The 26757-nt window shown below is 38.3% G+C and overlaps 1 protein-coding gene across 2 annotated transcripts in view; it reads right to left on the minus strand.

Moving 5' to 3' along the window:
* PCCA (propionyl-CoA carboxylase alpha subunit) overlaps positions 1 to 26757 on the minus strand; it is a 275875-nt gene that overhangs the window by 58784 nt on the left and 190334 nt on the right. For both annotated transcript variants that reach the window (XM_017733890.1, XM_017733951.1), the window contains exons 20-21: positions 13324 to 13422; positions 1363 to 1416 (exon numbers count right to left, since the gene is read on the minus strand). In XM_017733890.1, the coding sequence (XP_017589379.1) occupies positions 1363 to 1416; positions 13324 to 13422 (153 nt within the window). The remainder of the gene's footprint in view (positions 1 to 1362; positions 1417 to 13323; positions 13423 to 26757) is intronic.

Raw genomic sequence — 26757 nt, forward strand, 5'->3', positions numbered from 1 at the left:
AAAATCTAGTCAGATTATCAAGCCGCATTTGTGTTTATATCTTATCTACTTGGAGTAATTATTTTCTCACACAAAGACTACCCAATCAACCACCTAGCAGCAATCTCACATACACAGGTTGCAACTCCAGAGCAGAAGCACCATCATAAATACAATAGTGCAGAACAAAACTTCATTTTTATGTCTTTAGGTTACTGCTACTCTGCTTGTAACTAAGACAAATAAATAAATACGTGTACACAGAGATGTATCTATAGAAGTAAAAAATATGAAGGGTACTTTTCATTTCTAAAAACAAACATGTAAGGAAAAAACATAAATGCAAGGTATTCTTGTTAAGTTTACCCTTAGCGTGTTAGACCTTGCAAACAATGGCTTCACAGGACTTGTAGCAGAACTAATCGCAAGTAAGTAGAATGAAAGCATGATCATATGCAATCCTAATCCACTTGTGTCCAAAACAAATAGTGCACAAAGATGTTAGGACTAAATTCTACATGGAATGTTTCATTCTTAGGCTTTTCACTGCTAACATCACTACAGTGAAATCTGTGGGCAGCAAGCAGGACAACTTACTTTAGAGGATCCTTCAATTTTATTTCATTTTCAGAACTATTTTTAGACACACATGGAACTTCAAAAAATTCAATGACTGCATTTTAATCATGCAAATCACAGAACTGGAAGTTGCTTCAATCACATGTATGTTTATAAGCATCCATAACCAAACACAAAACTTGTATATTATACATGACTGCTCCAAAGGATAATTTTATTCAGTAAATTCTGTCTAATGGTATAAAATCTGATTAGGATTTTAGGCATACTTCTATCCAGCAAACAAAATCTGAGAGAACTACAGAGCTACCAAATCTGGTTAGAATGAGAAAAGAACAGAACACTTTGCATTACTAAATAGTCTTTTCCTAAGACAGTTACTGACCCACTCTGGGATATAGGGGTATGTAATACAGTGAAGCAATAGAGATCAGAAAGCTGATGTGGTGAAGAAGAGTGGGATTGATCCTGATGTGTATCAAACCTCAGTATATTGCAATAAGCTTACAACTCTACAACCAGCTAGCTACCTTAAAATCCCTTCTAAATGAAACAGATGCAGACTTGAATCAACAGAAAGGTAGAACACAGGTACTGTGCCTTGGAAGTTGGCTTCAGTTGGCCTACATTCACCTGTTACACTCAGAATACTTACACATAATACTGACCCCCATATCTACAAGTGTAAATGTACTAAAGTGTACATTTTACACTTTAGTGTAAAAGTGTAATTTACCTACTTTCTGTTTATATTATATTCTTCTACCAACTTAATTCTTTGCAATACAGTTATTACATGCTTACCACTGTGCCTAGAAACTGAATGCTTGTCTCTCCAGAGGCATTCCGAGAAATCCGCTGAAAAACACAAATGTAAGAATTGATTAAAGCAACTCAAAATTTGTAACCATTCCATTTGCTTTGTCACATCACTGTAAAGTAATCAAAAACAATTGAATACATAAATCTATACATAAAACAGATAAAATAAATTCCTTCAACAGAAGTACTGGAAGTCTAAATTATACTTCATCTCAGATTTTGGTTTTAGTTCAGTCAACTCAATAAAATTTATTTTTGAAGGACAATGAAGGCAAATATGGCCAAGTACAACACAGAGCAACCTTGTGCTCGAATGTCATGAATAATGAGGCTTCTGCCATCTCTGTGATTCTGTATTCCTGTTACTCACATTAAATATTATCTTCATTCTCTCCTAATGAGAGACATTTTAATCTCTTTTTAAAATGCAAACCTCCAATGATGCTGCTTTGAGAACAGAAAAAAAAATGACCTTATGAAATGTCTGGTCACCTACTGTGGTTCAGGAGTTGATTGAAGTTATTAAACAGTCTTCAAATACTACATTGTCAGTAAGCCGCAAGACAATGTAAGAGAAAATACATTACTGGTTTCACACAGTATTAAACATAACTTAAATATGCAAAACATATCACGAATTCTTTCTTCCTGTGAATTGTTTTCTCCTTCAATGTAAAAAGTTTTTTCTCACATTTAATTCCTACTGTTTAAACTATGGCCCACATCGGTCCCGAGTCATTGAACACCGCCCTGATTTTACACAATGCCAAGTGTACATAAAAGTACTAAAGCACAGATCTGAGAAGATGAGTATTATTGCAAAGAACTGCACAGAAACCTTCAGCATTTTAAAGACAAAAAATCCTAAGAATGAGGCTGCAAATAATCTTGAGAGATCTTCTAGCCTAAGACTCCTAACAAAATCAAAGCACACCAGTGTCACTCCCAAATAATGTGTTTCTAACTCATTCTCAAAATCTTACAATTGCAAAAATTTCACAGTCTCCCCAAGCAATTTATCCCAGTGTTCTGCATCTTTACAATTAGGAAGTTTTTTCCTAGTATTTGATTAAAATAACCCTTACTTCAACTTTATTACACATATTAATTCTCCTCTTTTTCATTACACACAGGAAACACAGATTATTCCCTTCCTCTCTACAGCTACCTACAGGTATATGAAGAGCCCTTATCATGGCTCCCCTAAGTCTTGTCTTCTCTAGACCAAATGAGAAAGTGCTACACCAACAATAGCTAGATATCCTCCAAAACAATTTTAATAGCAATAAATTAAATCCTGGTCCCTTTTCACTAATGGTGCATGTTCCTCGGCTACACTTTATGAAGTAATAATTACTACAGCCCAAACATGCTTATTTTTTGACTTAACAGGTCACACACTGACATTGCAATCTGTACAATCATATGAAAACAAAGGGTGATGTGCCAGAGCCTGACATATTTCAACAATAATGATTAATGGAATGGAAAATATGGGAAATAAAATTTCATACAAAACCTGACGTTTACTTTTATAAAGGAAACAGGAATATACACTTTTCCCACAGTCTAGGATAAACACAATCAGGTTTTGGAAACCACAAAGAAGAACAAAGTACCGGCTGCCTACAATGAATGAACCGCATGCCAAAACAAACAAGTCCCAACCACTTGATAAGCTGTCAGAAAATGGCAAGCTGAAAAATTAAAGGATTTAATTTCTTTTTTTTCTGGAATGCCCTCCACCCTCGTTAGAGTTCTGTCACTTATTGTGCTACCCTTTTGTCTGCTTTCAAGGGTCATTAGAGACCTTTTCATGTCCTAATAAAAATTCCATTTTTTTGGCTAATCTCCCTGTCACACAGAAAAACACAACTTAAAAAACAAAACAAAACGAAAAATAGAGCCCTTTTGTCACTTTCTTTAAAGGCTTTCAGAGTAAAGCCAGGTATCTTGACAACTTGACTTACTTTTCTCAACTGAAAAGCACATCATTAAAGTATTTCCTCACACAGATTTTCTTTACTCACAGCCAAATAAGCTAGCATAGCAAAAACTAAGTTCTTTCAAAAATAATTTAATAACCACTTTAATAAAGCCAAATAAATATGTATTTAAAGAAGGCACCTTCTAAAGCCTCCGCCTCAAGACAAGACAAAGATAGCAGCAGCAGCATTTTTCCTGCTCTGACACTGCTGGAGCACCCTGGTATCACAGTATAGCAATTCCTCACTGCTACTGTTTGCTGTGTCCAAAATATAAAGCATTCATTCAGTGTCGAACACATCTAAAGTCAGTATAAGCACTAAAATCCATCTCTTAAATTAACATCCAGGAAAGGGGGAGCAATGGGGAAGGTGACGAAAATAGGTAAGAAAGAGGAGAAAAAGAAATTTCCCTCATGGGTGTATGTAAAAAAAACAAAAAGAAGAAAGAAAGGTAGAGAAATTCTCCAAGTCACAAAACATATGTTACAGCACGACCAGAAAGAGAACTGCCAGGCTTTTGAGAACTATGTTACAAAAGAAGTCAGAACATTATCATAATTAATGTTTCAAATTACAGTTGCAAATAAATTTCAGCTATTAGATGTGATTAGATTTTTCTGAAAAGAGTTACTTCTGTTCCACTGGCAGGCTTGTGTTTCTGGGATTTGTAAACGTAATTGATGTTTTCAAGAAAATGAAAGGACATGGTTAACAATTATTCTTTTATTTCCCACCTCTTTAGAAAAAGGACCAGTCTCCAGTTTCTCTTGTAAAGTTAGATATTTACATATTCTATACCTCATAATAGATAGTTTCATATTGCATGTGATAGCAGGAAAGTAATCAAATAGAGGTAACAATAGAGAATAGCTAATTATATGCATTGCCATTGCTTTCCCAATAAATCGCAAATTATTTGCTAGGAGGTTTACACCAAAAAGGCAAGGGAAATTTATCATTTGTTCAAAGACAAAACATACCCATGTGTTTACCTGCCAATACAGTAAAATTACACTGTTGACATAAATTATGCAATCTTAGATATAACCAATGCTTTTCTGGTTGATTCAGTGGACAAAGCTTCAGACTAACTTAATTAGTATCCTATGAGTTAAAAGTATATTTTTCTTTCCTTATGAGAAAGTAACAAGCTAAAACAAATCTGAAAAAAAATCACAACTTCAAAAAATCCATCTGCAGTCTCAAAGCTGTCAAATGAGTGTGAGTGTTACATAAATATTATATGTATTTTTACACACACAGGTTACAGTATGTTATACTGCATATGCTATGTATATACAAACAAAATGCTTATGCACACATGTAAAAATAGAAAAAGTCCATACAATCATACAAAATGTGTTTGATTCTCCTCCTCTATCTTGTGTATGCTATACCACAGTCATTTCACAAATAATCATTTTAATCTGTAAATCCCAGTAAATTACAAGAGGTTAGTGTGATCTGACTTTAAATTCTTCTGCTTTGCCATAGAAAATTATTTCCAGTTAGTTGGGTATCAATGATGTATTCATTGTAAGATGCAATAGGGTTACAATCAGCTTTGCATTAAGCCTGCAATGGATGAGCACTCGCAGATAAAAATGATAACAACCTTTACATGAAGAAGGATAAAGCAGCTCAAGAAAACATAAAATATATATTAATGAAAAACATTCTTAACTGACATAGACATTATTAGACAACAACAAGATCTTAGAATATTTCCCACAAGTCTTCTGGTCTCTAAAACTCTCCAAGCTACTGGAAGGGAGCAGCTTCAGAGAAGGAATGATACAAAACCAAAGAAACTCCAACAGATCAAAAGCAATTTTTTTCCCTTTGCTTACAAATGAAAAAGTAATGATATCCCCCAAGGTCAGAATTAATGTGAGCCAGCAAAGGCAATCAGGTAAGTAAATAGGTACACACACTTCTCAAGAACATTTATCTTGAACTACTCTATACTGGCTTTATTTGCTAAAAATAAAAGCTGGACACCATTTCTTACAGAAACACCATTTTCTTACAGAAAATGCACAGATTGTCACTCAGCCAACATTTTTTCAATTTTTTCAAGCTATGGCATGACTATATTACCAGTTGGACAACATGTAGCAAACTACCAAACCAAAAACAAAATTACAAGCCCAGAAAATTTATGGATAGGCTATAAATAAAATTTTGAGTGAAACACTGGTAGTTTCCAAGCATGGTGCTGTTTTTCAGGATGCAGAATTTCTTGCAGCCCAGCCCCTATTGATTCATTTCAACTGCTCACTAACAAATTCTGAACATCTTATGCCAGGAATTTCAAATGGAGGATGCTATCCACTTTTTGGCCAATACTCAAAAATTCTTTAAAATTTCACCTAGCAAAACACAGGCCAGAATCATCCCCAGATGGGTTTAATTATAAAACAAATCATTCCCACAATAGGGAAGTCAGGAAAAAAACCCACACAGTATTTTACCTTGTAAAGTTAGAACAGATTCATCTGCTAGTCTAATCTGAATTGATGAGATTTTGTGTACAGGAGGGTGCTTGGACATCTGGAAAGCTCCATCTTCCACCTAAGTCACTCCTACCTTTGGAGTTCCACAGTTGGGTCAGAAAGGAGGAAAAAGCTGCAGAAGTAGCTGTGAAACGTTTAAGTCATCCTCTCCTCAAAAAGGGGTGATTGATTTGATGTTATCAGTCTCCTTATCCCTCTCCTTCTAGAAAGCAGAACTTCATCTCAGCACTGCCTTTCCACCATGCAAAATCCCAGTCAAGGGATGTAATCACAGACTAGCAATGTGACCAAGATTGCATGCTGGAGACTGTCTACATTGCACTGTATGTGCAGACTTGTTCAGCCTCACAAGCCTTTCCACTTTGGCAGTCACCCTACTTTTTCACAATTTAACATTCTACACTGGTGGTGCCATCATTCTCTCCCCTTAGAGCATTAAGCTGCAGATGGGAAGTTAGCCTGATTTTGTGCACTGCTCTACCCTTAGCCATTATTAGTTTCAGTTCACACTTTATAGCAAATGAAGACCCAGTGAGTTGTTCTTCCTCAAGGCACGTCCACATTTTCCAGGTTCTTACAAGGGCAGCAGTCACCCAAGTAGGGAGAGAGATGATCATGTCCTGCTGTGTGTGAAGCATTTTGACTTGTGAAAGATATCTAAGACTGATGTTAGTGGCATTGTACTGAAGCAGTCTTTCCCATTAAAAGGAATCCTGCCAAAAAGTTGAAATACTGGCATTCCCTGGCACCTGTTGCAAGCTATCTCAGTCCCTTTCCAGGGACTAGATGGAATCTGTTCTTAAACAGTACAAATGTAGATGTTAAATACAGGGTGAGTGGCTTACAGGGTGTCAATCCACACAGATAATTGTGCAGGTGCAGTTTCTAAGAGGCTGAGGCACCATATCACTTTTAAAAGTTCTCTTAATGCCTGGGATTCAATTGCAGTAGATGACTTGGGAATTTCTGTCCTCCCATAAACAGACAAATAGAAACACAGATCCTTCCCAATATTTCTTTATGTGATATCCAATGTGACTGTTACTTGTTACTTCTTTTTGCAAAGCTTTTTAAATATTAAAACCACTGTAGGTATGCTATTACATATACAGAGAGTGCCTTCTAAGTATGTACATGTGTTCCGTTAATCCTGAGGTAGGCAGGTGTTACAATGAAGTAGATGACAGGCTTTAAAACTAACAAAAAATAAACAAAACAAACAACAAGAAAAACAACAACAAAACCCACAAAAAGCACCCCACAAACAACAACCTAAAGAAAACATCCACAGGAAATACTGTTTATTTGGTGTTAGTAAAGAATTAGTCTAAAGGACATGTACTTCAGCCCAGAATTTACAACGATACAATAATTAGGAGTTTAGTCTTCTCTGTGAACTTCTAAATTTTTGCTGTTACTACATTGAATCACAAAATGACTAGAACTTCTGCAAGCTTTCCCCTTGTTTTGGTATGCCATGATGTGTCTTGCTACTAGAAGGGGGGAATTATGTAGTCAAAATGCTGCCATGTGATTCTAGATCTGATAATGTCTGTGACTGCCCTGAGACAAATCCTTTACAGGATCCTTAGTCCTTTCTCACTCTCATGCCCCTCCTCTTCCTTCCCCTTTGCTCTCTGCATGTGTTACCATGGTCAAGAGAACCATTTCTCATCTTTCAGGGTTTAGATATCATAAAACTAAAATGTCTGCCAGTGACTCAATGCAATGCTTTGGTCTTTGGACACATACAGAGTCCTTCTAGTTATTCATCCTGAATATTGTTTATCTTGAAAATTTATAGCTCCAAGATGAAAAAAACATGGCATAAGATACCATGACAACTAATACTATTTTATTAACATCTTGAGTAAAACAGGATAAAACAAATCCCATTTCAGAGGGATTGATTGAACATATCAGTTGATCACTCATTTCCTTCCTGAATGAAAAAAAGAAAATATATTCATTTTCATGAAAGAATTGGTAAAGGTAATGGTGTGTGCTTTCAGTTCTGCTGCTGTAATTTCATGAGCTTTTATTTCCTTTAATTTTCCCCTTCCCTTCACATATTCTCCATTTGACCAATGGACCAGAAATTTGTACCAGATTTGGCCAGGTTAGCCGTAACTGGAACAGGCTGAAAATAAAACAGGGAGTGAGCTACAGGTTAATCAATGTGGGCCATCAGGAATTCAGTGCTGGGGCTCACACAGGCTTTTCTCTACCCAAAAGTACAGCTATGTGGGTATAGGATAACTAAGGTTCTGTCTGTTTGCAGATCGTTCTGAGTCCCTCTCCTGGAGGAAACTTAGCAAGAATAATTTTGAAATCTTGGTTAAAGGACAACAGCAGAGTATGTGCAGTAATTGGCAGCACTAAAAAATGGACTGTCAAGCAGTCATGAACACTGCTCACTAAACCTCCCCAAAATAATTTTCAGAGGTTAAGAAAATGAGTGTTCTGAGGTAATGGTACTTTAGATTGAAAACCTATATAATGTATCATATCATTATCACAGATTACATCTGAGATCTCAAAACAGCAAAATGAAAAAAGGTAATTTTTCTTAAAAAAGTAAAAAAATCACACATATTTAAAAAGTCTCTAAAGAGTTGTAGGAAATGAATACTTGGGCATAGGCTTTGTTCTCCTGTCAGACATTTCCCTGGAACAAAGACTTCATAACCTACAGCATTCTCATTTTTTGTTATTATAGACCAAAATAATAATCTAAAGAAACATTGTATCAGAGAAGCACTTACATTTGTCATACCCCAGGATGCAGAATATACTACTCCTGCTGCAACTGTTGATGCAATAAATAAATTAAATGAAAAAATAAGTGATGCCATCACCAAATTCCCTTTAACACTAAGTAGAGAAAGCTCCCCTGATAAATCTTCATCTATTTCATTCACAAAAACACTTGAAGCTTGAGACTGATGATTTCAGCTTTACAGGATCATGTTCTTGTTTAGCAACTCCATTATTCTCTTAATTACACCTTGCTGTGACTGATAAAGACCTTTTTACTGTAGAGTTTGGGATGCCCAACAGACACAGAACAGTTAGGCTGGAAGGGACCTCTGGAAATCAGGTAGTCATATTCCCTGTTCAAAGCAAGGCTAATGTCAAAGTGATATTGAACTGCTCAGGGCCTTGTCCAGTTGAGTTCTGTCTACATCCTACAGAGCTACAGTTCATCAGAGACTAATTCTCTGAAAGCCAGGAAATAAAAAAGAAGGTATCACCAATGCCATTGTAAAAATGCTTTGCTGAAGGTGCCAAAAGCCACGAAAAGTTTTCCAGTGTCCAGGCAGAATGCTTACACTACCTTTAGAGGCTAGAAGGTTTCATAACAGCAAGATAGCAGAGCTGTGGGCCCGACAGCTTGGCAGTGAAAAGGCTGGGTGCATATGACAGAACTAAGGGGTACAAAAGTATTGGCAAAGATGGTGACAAATAAATCAAACCATTCTATGGTTCTGGCTCAGCATCCTTTTGCTACAGGGAACTATCTGCAAGTAAAAGGTGCTTAAGGATGAGTTGAGTGTTTGATGATGGGATCGATGAAGGTACAGCATTCAACAGCACTAAGCAGTTGTAAAATTTGTCCATGTAGCATTGCCATAGAGCACCCTCAAATCTGAATGGTCAGTGGGGTGGTTTTTGAGAACTTGCCCAAACACAAGTAGTTGTTGGTTTGAGGATCTCCTCCTACATGCATTTTTCCCTGGAGCAACCTGCTCACTCTGCAGATACCTGATCTTCCTGTGCAGTGTCCCAGCAGGAGGAACCTACTTGCAACCTGACTGTAGGAAGGACAGAGCTGCAGTTAGGTTCAAGTCCATCTGCTGGACTTCATGGATTCCTTGATTTATCTTAAGGTCCCCTTAGATTCTAGTTCCCAGGAAGACTAAAAGATGTTCAAACTCTATTGAAAAAGACACCTTATGCCTTCTTTCCCTTCCACCTGCTCCCCAGCCCATATGAACTGGGAGACAGAAGAGGTCATAGACAACTTACTTCTACAGGCACAGCGCTCACTGAAAACTAGCTTACTTGTATGTCATGAGGACATGACAGAGGAGTAAAAATGCCCTCATTGACCCAAAATATGCCCGTTATCTTTCTTCCAACTGTCATTACTTTCCAGGACACCATACTGAGGCACCACTTTCCCTTCCAGTTTCCACTGGAGTTTTTATTTTTCTTTTCCACAGCTAAAAATCAACATCCCCTTTTCCACTCAACTCTTCACAGGAATCATTGAAACCCTCATTTCTTCATTTATTTTTATTCTAAATATTGTCTAAAAGGTTATATCATATTCAAATCCTGTTTTATATATATAAGTATTTTAAATATACATTTGCAACTAAATAAAACCCAATGCCTTCAAATCTGAGGAAGGTGTATTGTAACTATATTTCTGTAGTTCTTTGATTTTCAGCTAAGTCCAAATTCATAATAGTTAGCTGTAAGTTAAATTCTAAATCATTAACATCTTTGAAACAAGTATAGGAAACCATTTTGGTGAAGTATTTCTGTACAAAAAAATGTAATTTGTTTGGTGAGCAAAATCCTACACTTCAGGATGTGTTAAATTCAGCCTCACCAAATGAGAGGTAGAATCTAGTCAAAAGCAGAGAAAATGCTGAGAAACTGGGGTTAGCTGAGGAACTACTAAAAACAGCCACAAAAAAAATCCCATGATGAAATCTGAGCACTACAAGAAATGCCATGGGGTTTGCCCACACCCCCATCCCTGGAGACTATCTCAGAAATCTCTTCCTCAAACGATCCCAAGTTTTCATCACTTCATCATTTTGTATGACATCCTACGGATTTCACAGTAAGCCAAAGCAGCACAAAGATTTCAGAGCCCTTATGCTGCAGCCACAGGACCTGCAGTATACCCCAGGGTTCTGGTCCCACTCTCATCTGGGGACCTGGCCAGGCACTCCGCAGCTCCCATCTGCCACACGCAGATGGGCTTCCTCACACAGGAAACAAAAGCAGGAGGAGGGGGGCTGCCACACATCCTTGTTGTGCCCTGGTATGCCCTAGACAGACTGTGACCAGGGCATATACTTCTCCTCAAGCTCTTAGGTCCCGTACTCTAGAAATTGTCCTAGAAAACATGGGTTTTAAACTCAAAGGCCCTTCATAACTCTGCAGCAGAGTTGGTGCTCTGCTTTGCTCTAATTCTCACTGAGCCTTTAGCAGAGGAGTGAAAATACAGAAGCATGCTTAATTACTTATTTTTAAACATGCAAAAGATATGTAACAATATAAATGTCTAGACTATAATTTACATAAATATATTTCAAACCAAGACATTTTAAAATTATTTATTTCCTGTTTCTATGCTTAAGTGCTTTGCTAGATTGTGGCCAGACCACAGGATCAAGCCAAAGGTGCATAAATGAAACCTTCAAAGAAATAAAATGTTCACAAAGATTGTATTTGGTTGAGCAAATTTAGAAGAATGAAACCAACTATGAAGAAAAATTAGATTGGCTGAAAATTAATAAAGCACAGCTGGAATTACTTGATTCATCCATATTTGTTGCTTAAATGGCTCTAGGGCTAAGTTTTGCAGAAAGAAGATACCTCAAGACTCAGGGGTCAATTGCTTTTGGAGACAAATTGACCTACAGAAATACACTTGTCTAATTTGGTTCTTGCAGTGGAGCAAGTCTACAGAAATATATAACCAAAAAACCAATTTTGATTCCAGTGAGCGAATAGCAGAGGTCAAGTTTAAGGTTCCCACAAATTTACATATATACACTAAAAGATTAATAACTTCTCAAGCTACTGAGTTTCTTTGCTAAAAGCAAAGGCAGATAAAATCTGAGAAGGAAACAACATATGTGCTTATTCCACATTCTGTTGGCTAGATACCATGCAGTCAGCTCATTGCATGTTGCTGTGGCTAGATCTGCAGTATTTCATAGGGTTTGGTTGTACTCAGGGAGTGCAAGTAACACTATTGCTGGCTCAGCTCCTAGAAGAAAGCTTCCTCAGATCATATGATCATTAATTCTGAAACTAATTTTATGCACCAGTTCAACTATTATTAGCTAAATTGTGTTACTACTATTAGTTATATATCCAGTCATGTAGTAATACAGTTTGCAATGAGGTCTTGTGCATACAGTTATCCATTCTAAATATAATGCTTTTCACCTAGGCAGGTTTTATACATTCATACATTGGTATTTTTTCCTGTTCAAAATTAGGAATGTACTTTATAAAGTGGCACCAAAATGGACCAGTACTAAAATAGTAAAAAAGAAAAACACACCTAAAAATAGAAAATTATTTTAGACATACACACTCCTTGAGGCTAGCATAAACCTCCCAAGAAATCTACAGAACTTAAGTCCAGAATTACAGGCACATAATGAAAATTTCACTCTCAGGCAATACTACCCTTGAAAGAATAATTTATTATTTTCAAGTTGCAGTCTTTTAAATTCAATCAGAACAAAAATAGTATTTCCAGTTGGGTAATCTACCAGGGGTGAAAATGAAAAACTAAACTCACACATTTCATTGTAAATTATGAAAAATCTGACCATTGCATCACTGATAAATATATAGGCAATAGATACTGGTGTATGCAGAAAAATACTTTCAGTCAGTTTTGATTTGTTTTTCACTACTGCCAGGATCAATAGATATTTGTAAATAAATGATTTGTCAATAAATATATAAATCCTGAATGTGGTTACATTTAGAAAAGCATTCTCTTTTTTCATTTCTCTTTTTTATGTTTCTAACACATAAGTGTTCAGAAGGAAAGCATATACAACCACTTCAACCTTTTCAGTCCTCTTTTCTTAGAGCCACGTAAGTTTGGGATGTTTTCTATGTTTATCCTCTCAAATCATGGAACTAATCATATTTCTTTAAAGTATAAAAAAAAATATGTTACATGGGAGATGCTGTCCTGTGACTTTCAAACTGCAAAGGCCCAAAAGTGTAACAATCACACAACTCAAACATGAGGAAGACACTAATTTTACTGTAGGCCACCACATGGGTTTTTGTTGTTGGTTAGGAGGGAGGTTTTTTTGGTTTGTCTCAGTTGATTAGTTTTTTGGTTGGTTGGGTTTTTTTCAGTAAACCCTTTCTTATTTTTTACATGATTAAGAAACTCTATCTTCTCCCAAGCCACTAAGTAAAGAGAACCTATAAGCTGGGGTAAACTTCTGTCTAAATAAGGAACTTCTCATTAAAAGCAAGATATTCAAAACTCTTGATAAGTAATTTTGAGTGCATCCAGAGCTTTAGTGGAGTGAATTTGTCTCAAAGTAGAAACATTATGCTGTTTATACAACATCACGTAATTTTTATGATGCAGCAAGTTTAGACCCCACATTTCAGTATTATTTGTATGCCCAAAGACACTTTGGGGAGATTACCTGTATAGTCCTCTGAGTGCCATCAATGGTGACAGACAACAAGGGTGAAGCCAGGTTCCACTCGCTGGTCACATTTAGTTTCATCCCATCAACTTCCACCTGTTGTGACACCAAACAAGGCTGTTACTATGAAGACAGACAGAAAACTGATCTCAAGTTCATTACTGCATACAAAGCAGCAACCATTTTAAAACAGATGGCTCCCAAACAACCTGTCATGTTTACTGCTTCTGCCATAAAAGACAGGGTCCAACAACAGAGTCTTCCAGCTATCTCTGGGGAGAGGTGAAGGACCTGTGAACAGCTGCCTCTGAGTAGCAAGGTTTCAAGTGATTTCCAGCAAGTAACAAACAGCCATCCAACTTTTAAACCTATCTGGACATGCTACATTTACTGCAATTAGACAAGTAATGCATATAAATTCCAGTGACACCTTGCAACCCACACAACAGGGCTTGCATATAATATTCTCTCCAAGGACCAAGGAAGAACTTTTCCTATGCTTCTAATGAAGGGCTTTGCATTGTTATCTTAATTAATATGAGGCAGTAATTAATTCTTCGGTGTTTTGCCTCGAAGTCTAGAAAAACTTTGCAAATTCTGACATGTTTTCTTTCAATATACAGTTGATCAGAGGAATACAATTTCTGACTTGAACGCCAATATGCTTATCCAGAAAGTGGGGGGTTTTTTACCATCCCATATTCATTATACAAAAATATTTCTAGGTGAAGAGCAAAAAATTCTGGGTTCTGAAAAAAGTGAGATGATTGTGAAAAAATTTATTATATATGGACTAATACAATTAGTGATGAATTTTTATGGCATGTTTTGAACACTCATCATACTATTGAAGGTAGGTAACTACGATTTCAGTTATATAATTTACCATAAACAGAAGAAAAATCATGGTTGGCCAATTTCTTTCCTCTCTCAAAATCTCCAAAATATTTTCTAATCAGTAAATTTCAGACAATAGAGATAATGACACAACTATTGCATACACTCTCAATAAACTAGAAAAAATTTAATGCATTTAGAATAAAAGCTGAGCACACACTTCACAAAATAAAATTTATAAAGCCTACTTTTTTGGGTCTCAGACTTATCATTATTTCATCTTAGAAGAAGAAGAAGCATCTTAAAAGAAATCCGTAACAAGTGCAGAGGAGCAGTGTGTAATTTGATAAATTTATTTCAGTTAAGAAGAAAAAGTTCTGGCTTAAAAAACCCTCAAATGTTATAGACTTTAGTTCAGAATACGAAGTTGGCCTTAGTGATACAATCTACGCAATTTCCATGGGCTTTAACTATAAATAAAGTTACATGTAAAGAACAAGAAGAAAAACAAGTCATTTATAATGGTTCACCAATAGGCCAGATTAGCTGGCATGCTTCAGGTACTTTACACTGCTCCAGTGATGCAAACCAGCCAGAAACCTGGCTTCAGTTAAGCCAGACCTGCAGCTGGTTTGTATTTCCAGAGCACTGCAGAGCAGCTGGAACACCCTGGTGAACCCAGCCTGCTCTCAGCAAACACGTATCAGCAAATACTGTTTTTATTGAGACTAGGAGAAACATCTGAAAAAGACTTTCCAAATGGAGAAATGCAAATCCAGTGCTCTATCTCACCCCTCTTTGATTACCAACTGAACTTTGGTAAGGTAATTGTTTAAAAAGTTCTGTCGTTATCACTAAAACCAGAGAAAGACTGTCTGCATGGAGTCTGGGTCTGAAAACATCATTTACCATGTGTGTCCAGGGATAGAGGTGAGATAGCATCAAAGCAGACCAGGCTACTGGTCCCCAAAAGAACCTTCAAGTGTACACTGCACTGCTTGTGGCAGTGTAGGATTTACACACAGCCTCACAGAAAATCTATAGCTGCTATCTACAGTTCTAGCAAAGGGTGTTCCAGGGGCAGGAGGCAAGTCAATACCTCACCAACAAACTCAATTTAATCATTAGCTCTTTTGCCACTGTACAGATGAGCAAAGGAGAAGTAAACCAAGTGTCTCACAGCTGTAAATGACCTGTCCAAAATCCCTCACAAGGGTCTATACAAGTCTCGCCATTATTGATTCCAGATTACGTTAGTATCAAAACATTTCTAGTTGAAACCACCCTGAAAGGAGAGACGGCAAGCAGGTGCTAAGTCTAAACAAACTGTGGCACTCTAGGCTGCTTATGTGCAATAGAGAAACCAGCAGACAATATATTGCCACTATTACGGTTTCCCTATTCAAGAAAGAATAGAGGGTCAGGGGAAGGGTTATATGAACTAATGCATATCCCATAAACTGCAGCAGTCTTCTCACAGAATGGAGCTACAGGGTCTTAGCTGCCTTCACCTGCAGCTCACCATGGCATGTGCAACTGGGGAAGATCATAGAAATCACAGAATATTCTCAGTTAAAGTGATCCACAAGGATCATCACGTCCAACTCTTACAGTTAATGGCCTATATGGGGATTGACCGCACCACCTTTGCGTTATTAGCACTGCATGTAACCAACTGAGGATGCAAAGCCAAGAGAATCCCAAGGAAATTTAGCTATCTATACTCCAATAGGTAGGATGACAAAGACAGGAGGTCAAGATATCAGAGAAAATTAACAAGGACTGAGGGTAAGATATTTACCATGTAGTGACCATGTTACTCTTACTACAAATGAGGGAAAAGGCAGGGTGAAGGGGAAGATGGGACTTGGTGTACCAAAAACCAGATGGGGATTGAAATCAAACCAATACTTTACCTAACAGAGCAAACCTTCTTTCTGCAGCTCAACAGCCAACAGTCGAGCAAGACCAGCAGGGCGAAATAGGGGAAGAGAGAAGACAGCAAAAGAACTCGTCAGAAGTTTGCATTTGCCTTCATTCCTCCTCTAGCAATGGATGTCATAGTTGAACCTAATACCGCAATAAAACCAGGACCTTTTTGCTTTAGGCTTGGGGGATTGGGGGTGGGGGTTTAGGGTATGAAGGCAGACATGGGGATTAACTAATGACATTACACTGACTACTTTGCATCTTACTTTGCTTCTGTGCTCCTAAAACAGCCGAGAACAAATCACCATTCAATGGATGCTAACACTTGAACTGTAGGGAGAAGATCCCAGTGAATTCACTCCTGCAGTGGGTCACACTGTGCTTTACACCACAGCTATATAGTCTAGCTTTATCCTTAACTACTCAGTTCCAAGCATACACATATGTGTATGTGCATCTACAGTAGCTATGTTTGCATTGCTGCACTACATCCACTGGCATAGTGGTGGTGAAATATTCCTTTTTTAAAAGGTTTGTTTGTCCCTAGGTAAGGACATAAAAGATAAAAGCAGCCACAGTCCTTTAAAATTATTTCCAATACAAAAGCTACCGTAAATGAGGTCTCAGAAAGAAGAGTGACAAGTCCAAGACACAATGGTAGAAAAAGGTCAACAGCTTACCCCACTGTCACAACTTTGCAGACTTACGCTGGCATGCACCTGAACTACACAAGTAGCAGCCCCTTCACCTCTTGTGGAGTGAGTTCCTGATGTTCAGCAAGATAGATACCAGCTAACCAATAGTGCAAAGAGCTGCAAAGCATAATCTGCATTCAGTTTCCTTTAGAGAACATAATTTGGCATTCTGTGTGCATGTCAGGCAATTAAAGAAGGCAGCACAAGCCTGAGTGTTATAGCCCTGTTAATTTACTAATGCAGAGTCTCGCGTACATCTGGCACATGTCACTTTTTTTCTCCTGGAAATGAAGGTGGTTTTCCAGGAGACTGGAGGGCAGCTGAAGCATTTGTTTCCTGCCTGATGCTTCAAAACATTATGCCTGAAGTTCCTCATGCCAGCCTTGAGTCTGACTAACTTAAGTCTGTTGATTTAATCCCATGGTTTCAATTCTGCCTCTCAGCATGGTGTTCAACTCAAGAGTCCTGGCCCTAACTACTTGGCTATGCCACCCTTAGCCATATTACTTACAGCCCTAAATTCTACCTCTTGCTACAGCAGAAGTGATGGCATTCCCGAATCAATCATTATCTACAAAATAAAATGTCACCCTCTGCAGACCTGCCCTGCTGAAGGTCTTTCTCTGATCAAGACCGCTGCCCATGAAGATGTACTTTTCAAGAAAACAGACATTACTCTTCACAGGAAACATATCAGTATTCACTGTCATAGCCTCCAATCCCTTCAACTGCCATTAATCTAAGGCACATCCAGTGGGTAGCAAGGGCTCTACAACGTGAAACCTTAAATCATTCCTGCAAGGAAGGAACAATAGCAGCAAGCATCATTGTTGCAAATGCGAGGTAGCTTATATGTTTGAGGACTTTGTTCAAGCCTACATAAAGCAAAGCTGTCCTCTTCTGTAAAAAGAGTAACAGTCCCAAGCAGAAGACTCATCACCTCCATCACTGCGAACTGCACCATGCCAAACAGCAATGAGATTCTTTACATTTTTATGAATGAGGTAAAGGATAGGTATTGCTTCTTGTGCAGAAGAGGAGGTGGCCAGAGGACTTGTAGCACAGTGTGGCAATAGAAGTCCAGCTGTAGGCAGCATTATTCAGCAGCAGTCTGCAGTGATCTCAGACTAAGCCAAATTGAGTTGGATAAAGCGGCTTTTGGTTCCCAGTTTTCACAAAATGCATTAAATTCTCATTTAATCTACTGTCCAGCCAACAAAGAAGCACATGAGAATGGAAAAGGCAAGTGAAAACTGTCCTGTTTCAAAGCTATCATCCCTTACCTTTTGCAGTCCCATGCAACCTCAAGAATGTGAGGAAAGTCTTTATGAGGCTGATGAGCCCAAGACTTTCTTCAGAAGCATGATGCACGAAACCCCAGGCATTTTGTAAAATATTTTGCTAGTTTTTAATGTAAAAAAGTTTTTCCCAGCCAGCAGAAGAGTTCAAACACTATCTTGCATCTCTCTATATATTCCCATAGCCAATAACCACAACACACTTCCTTTATCATGAAAATTACTGGCTACCTGGAGCCTGTAAGAACTTGTGGTAATTTGCAGAGTTGTCTTGGAAATTATTAGGTCTTCTTATACAACGTGTTCTAACTTCCCCACATTGTCTTTAAGAACCTTGAACAAAAACAGAGTCATATCTGCCACATTAGGAAACAGCAGCAACTAAATAGTACTTCACATGTTGTCATTCATAAATGCAAATGAATTATGCATAAATGCAAAGAAACCCAGTAAGATTTCCCATGTGGGCAGTTCTTCTTAGTTAAGCTCCTTCTTGTATATGCTTTTTCTGCTGTTCTTTGGACTGTATTTGCTAGTGACCTGGGGTCTGATAACACTCAAAGTGTTTGACATTTTCCAGGACCATGTCCTGGAAGAGGTGACAGTGTACTCTTGCCAAGTTTACAGATGGCACAAAACTGGGTTAAACACTCGAGAGCAGGGCTGCCATCCAGGGGGGCCTAGACAGGCAAGAGGGAGGGGCTAATGAAAACTTTGTGAGATTCAAGACTTATTTTTAAGTCCAACATGTGAGAAGGATGAACCCATCGCAAAGATACATTACAACCTGACTGGCTAAGGAGCAGCTCTGTGGAGAAGCACTTGGAGATGTGGGCAGACACGTCAGCAGGACGTGATTGAGCCAGCAGGATGCCCTGGCGCCAAAAGCTGCTATCAGTGCCCTGTGCTCTGTTAACAGAGGTGTAGTCTGCAGATAGAGGGAGGTCATTAGATCCTTCTACTCAAAACTCAGACTACATCAAATACTGCGTCTACAAGACAGACATTCAGTTTGCTCAGTTTTACAAAGTTCCCATCAACCCATTCCTCTTGCCTGTCGAGGTCCCACTGGGTGGCAGCATTGCCCTTGACTGCATTGAGAACTTTCTCCAATTCTGTCTCCTGTAAATCTTATGACTGTGCGCTCCTACTGCTGCCTCCAGGTATTGAAATGGTTGTTGAACACAACTGGTCACAATATAGACCCTTGTAGTCCCTTGATGACCTCTGAGTAGAGTACAACCCATTAACCATGGCCCACTGAGTCTGACCACTCAACTGGCTTTTTATTTTGTTGGGTGAGATCATGCCAAAAGACTTGCTAAAGTCAAGGTAAATTACATTCACTGCTCTCCCCTAGACCACAAATCCTGTCAATTTATCATAGAAGTCTGTGAGGTTGATGCCACTTCAGGTGGGATCTCACCAGAGCACAGAGACAGCATCACCTCCCTCGACCTTGCTGGCCATGCTGCTTTTGATGCAGTCCATGATACTATTGGCTCCCATGAAGCCTCTCATCCAGCAGCACCCCCAAATCCTTCTCAGTATGCCTGCTTTCAATCCATTTATCCCCCAGCCTTTACTGATACCTGGAAGTTGACCCAACCCAAGTGCAGCACCTTGCAAAAATAAAGAATACACTGACATCTACTAGCCTGGTGTCCAAGATCATACAGGCTTTTGCAGGGAAATCCATATTGAGAGCACTTTCAAGATGACTGGTCTCAACTCAGGGAAAGAAAACCTAACAATTCAGAGTCCCTTGGGAAACCACCATTATTAACAAAGGGTCCAGAAAGGCTGGACATACTTTTAAGATGGAAATCTTAAAGGCATGGGAGCAAGCCATCCCTATGTGCCAAAAGACAAGCTGGCTGAACAGGGAGCTTTTTGCTAGAACTCAGGGGAAAAAAACAAGAGTTTATGACCTTTGGAAGAAGGGGCAGCAAACTCAGGAAGAGTACAAGAATCATGTAGAGAGAAAATTAGGAAGGCAAAAGCTCAGCTAGAACTCAATCTGGACACTGCTGGGAAATATAATAAAAAGTGTTTTTATAAATACATTAACAACAAAAAAGGAGGGCCAAGGAAAACCTCCATCCTTTATTGGATGCTGAGGGGAACATTGTAACCAAGGCTGAGGAAAAGGCTGAGGTACTTAACAGCTTCTTTGCCTCAGCCTTTAACAGAAGGACTGGTTTTCCTCAGGACAGCCAGCCCTTGAGCTGGCAGTCAGGGGCAGGGAGCAGAACAGAGCCCCTGCAATCCAGGAGAAAGCAGTTGGTGACCTGCTGTGCCAGAGACACTCCCAGCTCCATGGGGCTAATGGGATCCATCTGAGGGTACTGAGGGAGCTGGTGGAAGAGCTCACCAAGCCACTGTCAATCATTTGTCATCAGTCCTGCTTAACTGAGGTGGTCCCAGATGACTGGAGGTTGGCCAATGTGACACTCATCTACAGGAAGGGTCAGAAGGAGGATTTGGGCAACTACAGAGCTGTCAACCTGACCTTGGTGCTGGGGAAGGTTATGGAACAGATTGTCTTGAGTGCAATCACACAGCATAGACAGGACAACTGGGGGTCAGGCCAGGTTTAGGAAAGGCAGGTCCTGCTTGACCAAACTGGTCTCCTTTTATGGCCCAGTGATCCACCTAGTGGATGAGGGAAAGGCCATGGATATCGTCTACCTGGACTTTAGTAAAGCCTTTGGCACTGTCTCCCACCGCATTCTCCTGGAAAGTCAGGCTTTGTGCTATGGTTTAGCTGACAAGGTGTGTTCGAATAAAGGTTGGACTCAATGACCCTGGAGATACTTTTCAACCTTAATGAGTCTATGATTTTATAGAATTTTTCTTCCCTCTTAAAATACCCGATGATGAAAATTTGGTAGATGGATGCTTCCTTTAGCACACTAAAATGTCTTAGAAGTTTTGCTTATCACAAATACCAACAGTCTAAAAACCTGCAAGATTAGTTGCCAAAAAAAGTGCATGAAAGAGCATATAGGACAGAGAGACCCTGTGGCCAACAGTGTGGTATATCGACAAATGCATAAAAATGTCATAAAAAGAAGTTCCTTTAAGCCCAAAACTGTAAAAATTGAATTCACTGATGCTTATATGACAGCAATTTCTTTGATTCAAATTAACCAGCTGTTTTATCTTGTATTTTCAGTTATTGACAATATATTCACATCAGATTAGCAGATTGACCTTTTTTCTTTTCTTCAAGTCTCTGTAAGGTTAGCCTTTTGGACTTTTGAAGTGGTTGGCCAGATGCTTTCAAAAGGAAGTTAAAGTATGTGAGTTTCAATCTCATTAAAAAGGCCTTTTTTTAAAACAAACTTTCCTTTTGTTCATATCAGCACTTACTTTTTTAAAAGACCCCAAGAGAGAGTTCCAGTCTATAGATCACTTATCCTGAAGAAAGCTCTGTTAACTATTTATAGATCATGTCCTTTTGTACCGAACTAGATCAAGCAATTTATTCAGTGCATGACTGCAGGAGAGAAATTCATTTGCTCTAAGTGTCATCAAGGCAGCCTTTTACCTGCTATGAACAAGACCAGATGATCTGAATTGCTGGGCTTTTACTTCAAATGCACATTTTGACATTGTGTGGGGTGCCATCATAACTTTCAAGTTTTCAAAGTATTAAGCACATTTACAGAATGGGCAGTCCTCAATCACAAGAGCAGCAAATAGCACATAACCACTAGAATAAATCAAACACATGTGCACACATTGAAATTATCTCTCTTTTCTTTAAAGTAGCACTTATAGATGCAAATTACCATTAGCTGCTTTGGTAGAGCTCACTTTAGAAATGGGAGCATGCCAGCATAGAGACCAAGGAAAAGAGCACACAACAGGCATCAGCTCCTCAGCTTAACAACAACAGAATCAAAACAAAAGGAGAGGGAGAAGTGATGGCCTTCATCACCTCTAATCAGCAAGGGCTTTCTTCAAGCATTCACCAGGGAAGTGATCCTCTCTGCAAAACCTAGTAGAGAGGCTGTATACAACAAAAACACTTCACTGCAGCAAATGCTTTGTTTTACTCCTTCAGTTTTCCTTGCAGAGTGATTATTACAATGACATCTTGTACTTGTAACCTGCCTGAGCCCACTAAGGCTACAAAAAGGGGTGGGGGTGCAGAAGTTAAAACTACATCAAGAAAATAAAACAGTGATTAAAAATAATTGACATCTGCTGGCAACAGCTTCAGACACAAAAAGTACAGCTGGTACGGGGAATACGGGTGTCTATTGTTATAGGATCCGTGTGGAAAAGAAGAAAGAACATGACTTGCTTTCCTTTTCCCTTTGCTCTACAGAGACAAAGGCCCTGGCTCTGCCCAGCTAAGTACACTCCAGCCTGGCTACAGATATTGTTCCTAGATGGCCAGAAAATGGTGCAGGTGGTTCAAACAGTACTACTATCATGTTCATACAGGGCACTTTGAAAGTTGCATTGCACTCAGCTTTCCTTGTTTGATAGGATAATGTGTTAGGGAGAGTCTTGTTTTCTATCTGGGTTTAGCATAGGGACCAATGACACGATCTGGGTGACTAGGAGCATTATGCTGGGAGCTAAAAACACATCGATAAATAGATAGGTAGATAAGGTAGACACCGCTGGTTTAGTAGCTATTGAGTCATGATTCATGTCTATATACTGAAATCACTAAGGAAGCCTGATTCCAAAATGACTTTGAGCTGCCGAGTTTCCATTCTTTCACTTCAGAGGCACACAGAGATCCCAAGCCCTATCTCACTTGACAGTATAAATTCTCAAAGGGTAGAATGACATTATCATACCAAAGTGCCACTACAAAACACGACAGACTAAAACTCATACTACCCTTTTAGAAAATCCACATTTTGGAACACATTTCTTTCTTTTTAAGCATTCACCTAATACATATATTCATTTAGTGAATATTCATTTGATTCAGTGAAAGCTATGTAATGAGGATACACAAGCTAAGACAGATTTTACTTTTTTTTTAAATAAGACTGTATCACCAGAAGCTGGATCTCAAGCTTAGAGTCAAGAATTAATGAATTTCTGCATTGAATGCTGCTGACAAGTCATGTGCAAGTCTCTAATTTTTGTTTTCATAATTAGAGGAGAGGGGTGGGGATTAACACTGGCCAGTGAGTATTAAGCCCAGTAGCAGTACCCAGATATCCAGTTCCTACTGGTCTTCTTTCTATCTCCTTTCTAAACTGAACATTATGCACCACATAGACTTCCATGTCTGATCTAAACAAAACATACTACAGTAATTTGAAGAGCATTTGTAATCATGAGGATCATATCCATCAACTGAGAAGTGTTTTATTTCACACACCATTTACAACTTGATGTAGAGATCCAACAAAATCAGCAGGCACCAAAACAGCTAATGAGAAAAAAAAGCATTATTTTATTTTATTTGGAAGTTGTATTCCACCTCAGCCTAGTTATGTAGGGTGGATGCTCAGACTGGACATAGTCTGCCAGTGATTTAAATTACTTTTCCCGTGGTCCTACCATGGTACTAAGTCTATCTTCTCTTTAAATTAGTAAACAGCTAGAATAAGCAACTGTTTAAAAAAAAATGAAAGAAAAAAATGTCTTTGATTTGACATTGTGTAGTGACAAGAAGAAAGTACAGTGGGCAACTGGGTATGGATTTCATCCAGCAGTTCCAACCTGCTGCTCTCAGCTGTCACAACAGGATATAGGTCAACACCAGTGCTTTGGATATACCCAGTCCAAGGTTATTCACCACTTCAACTAAAAGCTTCACATGCAAAATATCTGCTGTTGCATATCTTCCCCAAATTGCCCCAGATGGCTCAGAACAGTAAGCATATCATAGAATCGAACCTGATTCTTTCAAAAGCCAAATCTCTTTTATCTCATCTGCAATGTCCTATGATCAAACAGCCAAAAAGATCACTTCTGTACGCTCTACCAAACATTTGGATTAAGGTAAACAATAAAATTTTAACAGTTAGACTAGCTGTAATGTTTCTCAAGTATAAGAAAAAGTGTTTGTAGGAGACCGTCTCTTTGAGCCAGGAGATATAAGCAGACTTTCATTTTAGAAATAAAAATAAGCATTGAGGAAGAAGAGTCTAGATGCAATAAAAATAGCTATAAATCTATTCCCATTGTTTGGTTACTTTCAAAGCTCAATGGCTTTAAAACCAAAGCAAGTGTTTTATCTGATAACTTTTCAGAAGCTGGTCAGAAGTAATAGCATCATGAAATCCTTACCAAATGCCTTCCATCATTTCCTGCTCCCCAACTACACACTTGAATCATCTCTCTTGGGCATATTTGACCAGTGCCAAGACAAAAATACTCATTTTTATTGAAACACACCAGTCATCTTGCAGGGAAAATAAAGAACTGTAAGGAATTAGTAGTAGTAAGCATATTCCCTCTTTAGAAACACCTCCTCTAGCTTTAAAATAAACCCAGAAAAGGGAATAAGAATGTCACCACTCCAGATGTGTCAGTGATAAATAGGAAAGGGAAGAACACAGGCCAGTGCACAGGGGATAAGGATGCAAAGCTGACACAGCAGGTAAAAGATGAGATATAACAAGAGTCATAAGCCACTTACACAAAAGAGGAAATGCAAAAAAGTTTTAAAGTGTTTCCATATGCAGAACAAATCAAGTCATGTAGCAATGTAAAAAAGATGTTTGCATCTAATGCTATTTACCTTAGAAGTTAATGGGATGGCATTGTTTATGTTAACAACCTGATTACCATGAATTCACTCAAAAGGCATAAAAGCACTGTGTGTGAATAGATACCTCTTCAAATTCAGTATTTCCTCATGGTTCCAGCTACTTACATTTAAATAGGTGACAGTGGCTTGCCACTGACTTTTACCGGGATAAATTCAAATTCACCATGCTAACAAAAACAGTTAAATAAGAAACAGTATTTTCTTTTAAAAATCCATATAAATTAAATTTGAGTTCTTTTTCATGTTTTAGGTTGAACAATTTTAATTACATTTTTAGTACATAAAAGTTGATATGGAAACTGTTCCACAAGTTGTTTGGAACATTCAGTTTTCCAATCTACGTAAATGTAGGGGAAAAAGTGAAGTGCACACCCTGAAATAATTTGGCATTAGAGACAGATTACCTACATCCTTTAGCATTAAACAAAGACAATTTCCTCAACAGAAAAACCTCATGAAGTGATTATGATACTGCAGCTACAAAATTGCAGTCAGCACCTGCTAAACAACCTCTTTATTTTAATCACCTATAAATATTCAGACTTCGGACAAGTAAAAAATACACATCTTTTAAACAGCTGTCAAAAAGAGCAGAGTAAGTTTTACACTGCCCTAAATAAAACATGCAATCACCACACATTAAGCTGCCTATTTACTACAACACTGATATTACGGAGATATGAATTAGATACCAATTAGATGTCAGATTGGAAGAAAATGGACAGAAAATACCCAACAATCATGAGCTCTGCTTCTCAGGCAGCAACAGAAGGGGCATCCTGACACTACAGTTGCCTATGCTGGTTTAAATACCATGGGAAATGTATTCCCATGGGACCTCTTTTTTGAAGGTTTTGTCACAAAAGGCTTATCTTTCACAGAATTGTACTATGGTGCTATCTCTAAACATTTTGAGATGTTTCAGAAACTCCATTAATATTTAACCCGATTTTCTATCAACTTTTTCTAAAAACTTGGAAGACAAGACAGAATCTTTCATTCTAGCAGCCATCATTTCATCTTCTCCAGTGTAGCTGTAAAAACATCAGTGAGATAAGAAAATGTGGGAAGTTTATCTGTGGATCCTAATGCTTTCGTATTTGAAGTCCTAGAAATCCCAACATTTTTCCACTTTCTCCCAGCACTTTTGAATGATTCCTGAGCCCAGTAAATCTGTCTGGACTCTAACACACATTGCAGAAAGCATCCTATGTAAGAGATGAGGACCCTTGTACACTCGTCTAGACTCCACTATACCAGTCATTTTAAATGGTCCTTGCATGAGAATACAGAGATGCTCCATTCGGGGATGAAAGAACAAGAAAATCTCCATAAGAGAAATTCCTCTTTCTCTTAGGAGACTGGAGAAGAGCTCAATGCAAGGAACACAATGATTCTGAACTAATTTTGCTCCCTTATTCACATTAAACTCTGCCAGGAGCATCCCTGCTTTTAAGGGGATAAGCCAGTCCAAATGACTCACCTGATACTCCACAAAGACAGTATACAGACACAGTATAGAAGCAATTGCAGTTTACCTCCAACGATAGGATATGGGGGAGCAAGCAGCCCATCTTAAATTTATTTCGAGAAGTGTGAAACTCATTCTCACTAAGAAACAAGATTTAACTTTTGACATTATAACAGCAAGTAGTTGGAAGCACCAGAGAGACTGAAAAGACCACATTAAAGATTTTGCTCCATCCAAGCTTTAACCCAGAAAATAAGAGAAAATATAACTGCACAAGGCATTTTTTGAGATCCAGGCCTTCAGAAGGCTGCACCTAAAATCCAGAGAATCAATGTAGCTGGAAACTGAAAATTTAGGAAATGGTCAATGAAACAAAGCGAAAAGGTTAAGACCTTCCTAATATTTTTTAATAGCTTGAAAGGTAATATGCAAGTATATCAGCAG

This window comes from Corvus brachyrhynchos, unplaced genomic scaffold (assembly GCF_000691975.1).
Source record: "Corvus brachyrhynchos isolate BGI_N302 unplaced genomic scaffold, ASM69197v1 scaffold1120, whole genome shotgun sequence".
Lineage (NCBI taxonomy): Eukaryota > Metazoa > Chordata > Aves > Passeriformes > Corvidae > Corvus > Corvus brachyrhynchos.